This window comes from Rhinatrema bivittatum, chromosome 7 (assembly GCF_901001135.1).
Source record: "Rhinatrema bivittatum chromosome 7, aRhiBiv1.1, whole genome shotgun sequence".
NCBI classification, from domain to species: Eukaryota; Metazoa; Chordata; class Amphibia; order Gymnophiona; family Rhinatrematidae; genus Rhinatrema; species Rhinatrema bivittatum.
Window position 1 is genome coordinate 98,581,696 of NC_042621.1, and position 12,112 is coordinate 98,593,807.

At 44.8% G+C, this 12,112-nt stretch overlaps 1 protein-coding gene across 1 annotated transcript in view; it reads right to left on the minus strand.

The window, feature by feature from the left end:
* Positions 1 to 12,112, minus strand: part of KCTD19 (potassium channel tetramerization domain containing 19) — a 487,519-nt gene that overhangs the window by 418,104 nt on the left and 57,303 nt on the right. Inside the window, exon 3 of the mRNA XM_029608784.1 lies at positions 3,674 to 3,827. Coding sequence (XP_029464644.1) covers positions 3,674 to 3,827 — 154 coding nt within the window. The remainder of the gene's footprint in view (positions 1 to 3,673; positions 3,828 to 12,112) is intronic.

Genomic DNA, 12,112 nt, shown 5'->3' on the forward strand with positions numbered 1-12,112 from the left:
TGCACCATACCTCGTTCCTGACTCCACGTCTGCACTTCCAGTACCTTGCTTCTGAGTCTACGTCAGCACGTCCAGTACCTTGTCTCTGAGTCCTCATCTGCACTTCCAGTACCTCGCTTCTGAGTCTACATCAGCACGTCCAGTACCGTGTCTCTGAGTCCTCGTCTGCACTTCCAGTACCTCGCTTTTGAGTCTACGTCAGCACGTCCAGTACCTTGTCTCTGAGTCCTCGTCTGCACTTCCAGTACTTCGCTTCTGAGTCTACGTCAGCACGTCCAGTACCTTGTCTCTGAGTCCGCGTCTGCACTTCCAGTACCTCGTTTCTAAGTCTCATCTGCATCCATGTTCCAGTCCACGCTGCCCTAGCCTCCATCCGGCCTGCCGCTTCATGCCGTACCCTGCGGCAGGTCCGAAAGAGCTGGGAACGGTCGGAGGACTGTTCACAAGACCAACATAGCGTTGTTGGGTCTTCCGAAGCGTGCAGGCCGGGAGGAGGGCCTGTCTTCCAGTCATCACTCCAGCTTGCTTCCGTCCAGACCATGCTCGGGCATGCCACGCCTCCCGCGGCACCTCTTCAGACCTCTCTGGCGTCGAGCCGTGGCCCAAGGGCACACACATCTCCCAGGAGTAGGATCGCTCTCCGAGCGCTCTTCAACATAAATTTTCAAAATAAAAAAAAATAAGATTCATTTGATTCAATAATTTGGTATATATTTTTTTATATGTATGGAAATTTTTTTATATGTATTAAAAACATTTTTATATATGAGAAATTCTTTCTATATATATTAATTTTTTTATACATATGATAACATTTTTAAGTACATAATTAATACACACCACAATTCTATGCTTTTTAATAAATAGGTAAAAGTTCACTGCTCCATATTTTAATAGCTATAGATGTCACCAATTATTATTTCACTTATAATTCATATGTTCTTATTCATTATGTTTTAAATGTAAACTTTAATTATAATGTTTTGTATGATTTATTTATAGCTCCTGAGGCAGCAGCTGTGAAAGCTGTGAAACCCGGCCTGAGTCGGGCAACACATTTTAAACACTTCTCTACTCCAATAACGATTCGAAAAAGAACTAGGCATCTATTCTTTTTGTTTTCCTAATGGCTCTTCTAGATCGCCTACCTTTGTGTTTCTTATTGTGGAATGGCCGGGGAATGTATCAGACTACAACATTCCCCGGATGTTTGTATTTTGTTTATAAAAATGCCAATAAAAACGTTTATAAATAAATAAAAATGCATAAGGGTGAAAGGTGTTCATGCTGTTATTTAATTTTTTCCATTTCAAGAACGTTTTGGACTTCTACTACTAGTACTTAACATTTCTATAGCGCTACATACTGTTGCACATCCTGTCCATGGCCCCACCGTTAACGGTCCTGATCACCTCCTCCGCGCTTCGACAGGCCCCATTCCGGCGTCCCCCGCAGCTGCAGCCAGTCGCTGCTGTCCCCGGCGCTCTGCATCGGCAGCGTCTACCTCTTCCAAGCCTTTGACCTCCCAGGCCACCCTGCAGGCATTGCGCAGGGCCTCGGCATCCTCCCGAGCCAAGACCTCTCCCCTAGGCACATGCGCGCAGATCCCACGGCCCTTTAAAGAGTCTGCGAAGGGAACTCCCTCCGCAGCACGCCCGGATGATGATACTTAAGTTCCCTATTTAAAGCGAGGCCCTGTCCCCAGGACCTTGCCTTGGCAAACGGGTCATTCCTGTCCTGAACAATTGCTCGCCCTGGATCTCGTCTCCGGTTGACCGTATCCTGGAGTAAATCCGTTCCGTCCGGTGTCCTCTCCCTCGGTAGCCAGAGTCCTGGTCCGGCAGGATGTCCAGCGAGCACTGCTAAGGGTCATCTCATCTTTGAGAAGCTAGTTGCCGTCCTGTGTTCCTGCGTTTCTTGCCTGTTCCAGTGTTCCTGTTCCAGCACTTGTTCCTGTGTTCCTGTGTTCCCGTGGTCCTTCTGTGCTCCAGCATCCGTTCCTGTTCCTGTTCCGCTTCTCAGGTAGTACCCTTCGGACTGATACTCGGTACTGACCTCAGCTTGCCTCTGACTACGCTTAGACTGACTCACAGAACTGACCTCTGCTTGCCTCTGACCACGTTTGAACCGCTGCCTGGAATGACCTCTGCTTGCCTTTGACCACGTTTGGACCGCTGTCGGGAACTGACCTCTGCTTGCCTCTGACCACGTTTGGACCTCTGCCTGGAACTGACCTCTGCCTGCTACTGACCATGCTCGGACTGATACCTGGAACTGACATTTGCTTTGGCTGACCACCCTTGGATGGATACCCTGGCTTTGATCCTTGCGCTCCACATGGACACTCTCTTTGCTACTCCCGTGGCCACTAGGCCTGCCTGCTCTGACGTCATCTGCGGCCTTCTACCAGCTAGACCACTAGGCCCTGCCTATTCTGACCGGAGGACCTTCAGTTCCTGCTCCATTCCAGTGGTCTCCGGTAACCTCTGTTCCGGTCTAGCTCAACTGTTCTCCAGTAGCTGCACACCCTTGCTCTTGGTGGGCACACCTCTCTGCTCCCTCTCTGGGAGATCCTCCAAGGCCCACCTAAGCCCAGGCGGTCTGGGTACCCAAGGGCTCAAATCGCGGAAATCCCGGACTGTCATTGGTGAAACTCCAGCTAGCCTCTATCTCCTTGTATGCTCCGCCTCCTGGCGGCAGGCATCCTCTGGGAATCCTCAGGGGGCCGTACCAATCCTGCGCTAGGCCAAGGGTCCTTCTCCAGCGCAACACATACACAGCTCTTTAAAATATTATCTCCTTTCTTTTTTCAAAAAACTGTATTTAATATATGAATATTAGTAAGATAAGATTAAGAAATCTCATTCGATGCACAGGGTAGATGATAAGATTTAACAAATCTCATATTAACAAACTATGATTACCTCTTTAATTTATACAATTTGTTTTCTTTCTCTGCCTTTGCAAGAAGTTTTCATGTAAAACTTTTTAATGCATTTTTTCACAAAAAATGCTGTTCTGTTTTTAACTTTGGTTTGATATTAAGAGAGACTTAATAGATTGATGTGTGCAGTTTCTGTCTTTGTGTGTGTCCCTCTTAAAACTGCTGAATGGCTGGAGCTAGGTCATTGGGGGAAATTAGACCATTTCAGTTTTCAAATCTGGGGAGTGCTTTCAAAGGGTAGGGGGGAGGGGGAGAATTTGCTATAGGAGGAAATGCATTCGGACTGGAACGGATTCTAGATAGAATGTTTCTCCTTCTGCTTGTTTGAGTTCAAAGTTGTGAGTTTCATTATATTTATTTAAAAGTTTTGCATTGATCCGTTTCTTTTTGGAGTTATGTGTTTTGGGACAATTTAGATTAGAATTTTTTGTTTCTTATTTTTTGCAATATAATGTTACATCTACCTTCTTGTTTTCAATAAATGTCTGTACTTTCTCAGTGTCCATAGGGATACAGTTTGTATGAAAACCACTATATCTCTGAATCTCTACAAAGATGAGACAAAGATGTGTGAAAATTGTTTGGGCTACAGGTATATGTGATAGGCTGGAGTTATATCTGATGGTCTACAAAATAAGAGGTGATATAATAAAACCAAAATGATTTCTTAATTTCCTTGTAATTCATATTTATATGCATATTCAGAAGTGATTGTCTCAGAAGGAATACCTGTAAATGCTGGACTTTTGACAGGAAACTCTGAAAGTCTGCTATTACATTTTCGTGTTTTCCAGTAGTTCATTGATGCTCTTTCAGTGATTGGTATGTCTGCAGCAGGTCGGATACGCAAATGATGCTTTCCTTCCTTTAAATTGTCTAAAGCCTATTAGATAACAGAGAATATTTACGTTACATAATTAAGTAAGTTAAAGAGGGCCAGAGATCCTTAGTGTCAAGCCTTCTAATTGTCTACCAAGTATTGAAATGAAGTAATTTTGAAAAAGATAAAATATTCATACACTATACTTCTGTAGCCAGTTCTACAACAGTGAAAAAAAATTTCACCCCAGACCCAAATATAGGGCTCAGTATTTTTCCCTACAGTTGAACTATCATAGTAACAGTAAATGATGGCAGATAAAGATCCAGTTGGTCCATTCAGTCTGACCAGAAAGTTGTTTAGGATTGTAACTGCAACTCTATGCAAGTTACTCCCATGCCTTCTGTTTAGGATTGCAGGGTACCCCCATGCAGAAATGTTACACCAGAGGTTACCACAGGTTACCAGGTTTCTTAATTTCCATCCTCTAGCCAGTAAGGATCCTCTTCATTTATCCCATACCCTTTTTAATTCTGTCATGCCCACCAACTTCTATGCCCTTCAAAACCTGTTCAACTTTTTCAAATTAATTTCTTTATTACTTCAGAAACATGTTTTAGTAAAATAAAGGTTAATAGTAAAACACTATGGGGTGGATTTTAAAAGGGTTACGTGAGTAATATATGCGCTTAACCCTTTAAAACCCGCTCCTGCGCACGCCAAGCCTATTTTGCATAGGCCTGGAGAAGCGCGCAAGCCCTGGGACGCGCGTATGTCCCGGGGCTTAAAAAAAGGGCGGGGAATGGGCGGGGGCAGGACCGAGGCCTCCGGCACAGTGACCATGCCGGAGGATCGCGCACCGGCACTTGGCCGGCGCACGCAACCTACACCTGCCCAGAGGCAGGAGTAAATAAAAAAATAAAGGTAGGGGGGGATTTAGGTAGGGCTGGGGGGCAGGTTAGATAGTGGAAGGGAAGGTGGGGGGGGGGGGGCAGAGGGAATGGGGAAAGCCATCGGGGCTCCCCTAGTGCTCGGCGCGCGCCAACCTCAGATTTTATAACATGCACGCGGCTGCGCGTACATGTTATAAAATCTGGTGTAGATTTGTGCGCACCGGGTTGCACGCACAAATCTACGCCTGCGTGTTATTCTTAAAATCCGGCCCTATATTACAAAGTACGGTTTATCAAAACAAGAATGAATAAAATGTCACTCATCAATTTCTATGACATTGTTCAAAGGAGATTTAATATTGATTAACAACTATGCTATCTTATTAGCAGCAGCAGCAGGAAACAAGCCTTAGCAAAAACTAGACCCTTAGCAATCTAGACACATACAAGTACTGAGAAAAAACTGAATAAATAAAAAGAATCTCAGGAAACAGAAATGACAGATATGGCATGAATCTTAATCATGTTGAAAATTGAAAAATATATTTGGCTTAGAAAACATAGACTGATGTAAAATTTAAAAAGGCATCCAAAAGGCATACTAAAGTTGTGATTTATTTCTGATAACAGGTCATCTTCTTCATAACTATAACTTGTAAGACCATTCTATTATTGATGGAGCTTCTATGCTTTCACACTGAAGTAATGTACATTTTTGCTACAAATAGGAGACATTTAATTAAACATCCAAAACTGGAAGAACATTCCCAAACGTTTTGTGAAACCTAGAAAATACACCCGAGAATACAGGGGTTTCAATGTCTTTCATAATAATAAATGTTATGTATATTGTAACACAGAGCATCAGTTTGATGTAATACATTTACATTTACATTTATTGGGTTTATAGACCGCCTAATACAGAAAGGTCTAGGCGGTTAACAATGAAATATGCATAAATTAATTGACAATGAAAAAAAAGCAAGTTTGCTTACCGTAAACGGTGTTTCCGTAGATAGCAGGATGAATTAGCCATGCTGTCATGGGATCTGTCAATCAGGTCCGGGAGGCGGAGCTTGTCAAAGCAGAGATTAGAGTTTTGGTCTCTGCGGCTGCGCATGTGTTCCCGCTCAGGAAAGTAACGGAATCTCCTCAGTCTGTGATTAACCTGTATTGTAGTCGAAAAGATGGTGACTGCCAGGGAGGAGGGTGGGTCAGCAAGGCTAATTCATCTTGCTATCTACGGAAACACCGTTTACGGTAAGCAAACTTGCTTTTTCCCGTCGATAGCAGGGCTGAATTAGCCATGCTGTCATGGGAGTCCCAAGCTCCCGATCATGTTGTTTATGGTATATATGTTTGTAGGTGATCATGAACAGTGTAGCATTCACCGTGTACAAGAGGATAGAGATTGCAGGATTGCGTGCCCTATCTTCGCATCAGTGGCTGCTTGTTGATCAAGGCAGTAGTGCAATGTGAATGTATGAAGCGATGACCATGTAGCTGCCTTACAAATGTCTATGGATTGCACATTCTTTAGGTGTGCCAATGAGGTTGCTACTGCTCTGACTTGGTGAGCTTTAGGCTCTGAATGTAGTTGTAGTTTCTGTTTGTCGTAACAGAATTTGATGCACTGCGCTATCCAGCTGGAGATGGTGCGTTTAGCCACTGGTAATCCAAAGGAGACAAAGAGTTGAGAAACACGGGAGTCTGAGTTTGTCCTTTCTTTATAGTATGCTAAAGCTCTTTTGCAATCTAGAGTGTGCAGTAGTTTTTCCCTATCATTTGCATGAGGTTTAGGGAAAAAGGTGGGTAATTCAATGGTCTGATTGAGATGGAATTGAGAAACCACTTTTGGTATGAAGGATGGGTGAGTTCGGAGATCTACCTTTTGATGATGAAACTGTAAATATGGAGAATAATGGACCAAGGCCTGTAATTCACTAACTCTTCATGCCGATGTTACTGCAACCAGGAATACAACTTTCCATGTGAGGTATTTAATATGTGCCGAGTCCATGGGTTCAAACGGGAAAAGCATGAGCTGTTCCAGAACTATGTTGAGGTTCCATGGAACTGGAGGCTTAGAGATCGGAGGACGAAGGTGAGTTAACCCCTTGATGAAATGAGATAGTAAGGGGTGATTGGATATAGCAATATTGTTAACTGGCCTATGATATGCCCCATGGCGCTTAGATGAACTCTAATGAATGTTGCTAGACCATCTGCATATAGTGTATGTAGATAATGAGTAATTAAGGTGAGCAGTCCAATGGTGGTACACCTTTGGAAGTGCACCAGGTAGAGTAACGTTTCCATTTATAGCTATAATTTTTCCTCGTTGAGAGTTTCCTGGATTCTAGCAAAATGAATTGTGCCGAAGTGGAAACTCCCTGTTCTGTTAAAAGGAGCCTCTCAATCTCCACGCTGTCAAATGGAGAGATGAGTGTAGCGGGTGTAGAAGCGTCCCTTGATCTTGGCAGAGAAGATCTTGGCGATTCGGTAACCAAATTGGATCCATGATGGATAGTCGGAGAAGGAAAACTGTACCATGGTTGCCTCGGCCAGGCCGGGGCTACGAGTATCAGTTGAGCTTTGTCTGCTATACACTTTTGAATTGTCCTTGTTATGAGTGGTATGGCATACAGGAGGCCTGTCGTCCATGGAATGAGGAAAGCATCTTGAGCGATCCTGAATTGGCTTGGTCTTATTGAGCAGAATTTGGGAACTTGAGCATTGATCTCCATTGCAAAGAGATCTATCAAAGGTGTCCCCAACTGCATAAATATGTCTTGGGCTATTTCTGTATTGAGTGCCCATTCGTGAGGATGAAAGATGCGGCTTAACCTGTCCTCTCTTGATTTTCCACGCCTGGTAGGTAAGTTGCTTGCAGATGTATGCAATTTTTGTGAGCGTGTTCGAAGATTGTCAGGGTCTCCTTGCAGAGGGACCGTGAACCGGACCCTCCTTGTTTGCTGATGTAAAACATTGCCATTTGATTGTCCGTGTAGATCATGACCCTGGGGCCCTTCGGGTGGTCTTGGAACACTTGTAATGCATTCCGAATTACTCTGAGTTCCAATAAATGTATTTGCAGATTCTGTTCCAAGATTGTCCATAATCCTTGTGTTTCGTAAATCTCGAGGTGTGCACTCCAGCCCTTGCGAGACGCATCTGTGGTTAAGACTGCGTTGTGAGGAGGGGAAATGAACAATGCTCCCTTGGACAGGGTGGAGTCCAGGAGCCACCATGTGACGTCCTTTCTCATCTCGGAGGTCAACGATAACTTGTGTGTCAATGGTTGCAAGTGTTGTTTCCATTGACGTTTCAAGCTACATTGAAGGTGTCTCATGTGTAGCCTGGTGTTGGGAACCGTGAAAATAGCCGCCGCCGTGTGGCCTAGGACTACTAAACCTTGTCTCGCCGAAGGTCTCTGAGTATGGTTCAATCCATGTAGAAGGTGACGTAAATTTGATATTCTGTCGTTTGGTAGGTATGCCCTGTTGCAAGTCATGTCCAGGCATGCTCCTATGAATTGTAGCTGTTGCGTCGGTTGTAGGTGTGATTTCTGAAAATTGATCACCTATCCTAATCCCTGCAAGCATTGTATCACCCGATGGAGGTGATTGAGTAAGATGTTTGGAGCTGGGGCGATTATGAGCCAATCGTCCAGATATGGAAAGACGGTTATACCTTGTTGTCTGAGATGAGCCACCACCACAACCATGCATTTCGTGAAAACCCTGGGTGCAGCCGATAGTCCAAAAGGGAGAACTTTGTACTGGTAGTGTTGATTCTTGTAGCGGAAGCATAGGTAATGCCACAAGGATGGGTGGATTGGAATGTGTGTGTAAGCATCCTTCAGATCAATGGAACACATCCAATCGTTGGTTTGAATCAGAAGAAGGATCAATTTCAACTATATCATTTTGAATTTCTCTTTGGTGAGAAATTTGTTTAATTCCCTTAGGTCTAGTATGGGACGAAGGCCACCCGACTTCTTGGGGATAAGGAAGTATGGGGAATAAAATCCTACTGATTGGGTCCCCGGGGAAATTTGTCGAATTGCTTGTTGTTTGTGAAGCAAAGCAATTTCCTTCCCTAGTTGTGGTTGGAAACTGTGAATCTTGAGAGTGAAAGATGAGGTAATATGGGTTTTGTGACAAACTGGAGTTGGTAACCGTGCTATACTATCTCCAAAACCCATTGATCAGATGTTATCTTCTCCCAGGCTGCCAGGCAAGAATGAATCCTGCCGGGTGGTACTTGATGCTGTAATGGTGGCTGGGTAACTAAAAAGATGGAGTCGATTTTACTGCAGTGGTCAGCTGTTGTGCCTGCTGTCTCTGGATACGTGCTTTACCTCTATGTTGGAGGTATTCTGTTGTGGAGCAGGACGCTGGTAAGAAGCGTATGTCTGTGTACGAAAGGACTGGTAAGACATGTAAGGTCTCCTGGCATATGATTGCCGACGAGTAGATCCCATATAACGATGCATGGTCGAATAGTGGGGTTGTGATGTTAATGATTGTACTGCTAGAGCTTCCTCCTTCAGTTTACCTACTGTGTCTTGGAATCGTTCTCTGAACAGGTTCTCTCCTGTACATGGGAGGTTTGTTAGTTTCTCGTGCAAATCTTCACGTATCGAACTTGAGCATAACCATGCTAGTTTTCGGGCTGTAATGGCTGTTGCAGATGCCCTGGAAGATGTTTCATATGCTTCATGGATCGACCTCAAAAGGTGTCGAGAACACTCTTCCATGTCATGAATAGGCGGAGGTATCTGATCCGCAGTCGAGGAAAGCATACCTTTTATAGCTTGTATGCACTCATATAGGTATTGTACCATGTAGAATTGATGGTGCATAATTTGGGCATTCAACATTGAGTTATGGTATATTTTTCTGCCAAACTCATCCAAATATTTGTTGTCTTTGCCTGGTGGGTATGAGGAATGCGATTTCGTTTTCTTAAATCTTTGCATCGTCGACTCTACTACAATTGAAGCATGAGGTAATTGTGGTATAGAGTACAGTGATGTTTTCCTCATACGGAATTTTATATCCATCTTCCTGGAAACCGCTGAGATTGCATAAGGTGTCTCCCAGGATTTCTGTAAGACGGAATGCAAGAGTTCTTGTGGTGGAAGAGATGTTGGTTCTCCTGGAGTATCAAAAATCTTTAGGAGACCAAGGTTTAGGAGACCGAGTCTCCTAAACTGAGTCTGATCTAGCGTCTATACCGAGTCTGATCTAGGGTCTTTCTCTTTTTGGACCTCTAGTTGCAGTATTGTACCCAATTTTTCCAGAAATATTGGGTATGTATGGTCTTCCGGAGTGGAATACGGCTCCTGAGATTGTTCCTGCGGATCCGATGGGAATCCCGTAGATGATATTGGGGATGTTTGTGGTGAAGGAGAATTAAAAGATGTATCCTGTTTATAATTCGGTGAAGTTGGTCGGTTTACTATGGGAGATGTTGGAGGCTCCACCGACGGTTCTCTAGCTGTCTGTCTCTTATGTTCCGGAGAACTGACAGAGGCAAGATTAGACATTTTGAATGATGACTGAAGTGTTTCATAAAATCCTCCTAAGGATTGGGACAATTGATAGAATGCCTCTTTTGTACGAGGGGGCATTATTGTACGATCATCTGGTTCTTGTGACTCACATGCTTTAGGTTGCATTGGAGTGGTTTGAGGTAAAGTACTAGATACTTTATGGTCTTTCTGTTTCTTTTCACATATTATGTCCATCAAATCCTCTGAAGTTGTAGAAGCGTTAGAGGAAGCAACTTGTATTACCTCTTTGTGGGAGAAGGTATTTGAAGTTGGTACATGAGATTATTTAGAAATCGAAGGGCTTACTTCCCATGTTGCACTCCTCTTTGCCGACTTTTTGTGGTGGGAGTGCCGTGAGTGCTTATGAAAATAGTGTGACGAGTCTGTCTGACTTCTACGTGAAGATGGTGATCGTTTTCTACGTTTTATGGTAAACTCTGTCGAAGTAGCTCTCGAAGAGAGGGAAGTACCTGAACGAGGTGGGGTTATCAATGGAGAGGCAAGGAAAGACCTCTGTGAGTGTCCACATCGTCGCTTTGAGATGAGTGTTCCAATGTTTTGTGCGTCGATTTGGACTTGTGCGCCGATCTAGACTTGTGCGCCGTTCTAGACTTGTGCGCATATCTTTTTGGCTCCATGCGCACAAGAGTTATCGGCGCCAATGTCTCTGGCGCCATGCGTGTAAGTGTCCTCAGCGCCATGCGCGCAGATGTCGTCGGCACCGTGCGCGCAGACGTCTTCGGTACCATGCGCGCAGAAGTCTTCTGCGCTGTGCGCGCAGGGTCCTTCGGTGCCATGCGCACAAGTGTCTTCGGCACCATGTTTGCAGCAGTCTTGTGCGCCGATACTTCTTCAGGCGCATAAGGCATCTTAGGCGCAGAAGTTTTAGGCGCTGAGATTTTTGGCGCCAGTGTGTCTTGCGTCGGCGATTCTGGCTCTATGGATTGTTTAAAATCCGATGGCCTTTGCCGGCTCGTCAAATCCTTACCTCCAAGATTGGAGGACTGAGGATCCCATGATGATGCCCTCTTTTTTGAGGGAGCCGGTAAGATAGCGGGGCCAGGTGATGAGTGAGCCTCCGATGGTTCCGGTGAGGCAAAAAGTTCCTGAAGTCTGTAGGCCCGTTGTTTCAGGGCTCTCGGAGACATCCTTGAACAAAACTCACAATTCTCACGATTGTGATCTGGCCCCAGGCATCGGTAACATCGGTCATGACCATCTGTGACCGACATTACCTTGCCGCAATTACAGGGTTTAAACCCCGATTTTGACATGTTTAATTTTTTTTTTTTTTAACGCTGAGGAGAAGAACAGGTCCGCGTGCGATCTCGCACGCGGAAAGAACAGACTAAGGAGATTCCGTTACTTTTCTGCACGGGAACACACGTGCAGCCGCAGAGACCAAAACTCTAATCTCTGCTTTGACAAGCTCCGCCTCCCGGACCTGTTTGACAGATCCCATGACAGCATGGCTAATTCAGCCCTGCTATCGACGGGAAACATAAAATTACATTAAATAAAGCATAAAATAATTGACAATAAAAAAAGATTAAATTACATTAAATACAGCATAAAATAAAACAAATTATTTAAAAAATTATTGTTGGATTCATGGACCCTTGAGCCGATCGGAACCGAACGGTGAACTGCTGCAAGGTAGCAGCAGTGGCCCCGACCGGGAGGCGGCAAGGACGGAGATGTGGCTGGGCCGAGGAGGGCCCTGGGAAGCCCTTTGCGACCAAGGGCTTTGGCAAGGAAGCAGGGAATGGATGGAGCTGACACAGTGGTGAGGAAGTCTTCGCCCTGGAAGCCGAGCCTCCCCCGAGAGGAGCTCGTAGGAGTTCGGCCACTGGGACTTAGGATATTCACCCTGGAAGCCGGAGTCCTCCCAGGAG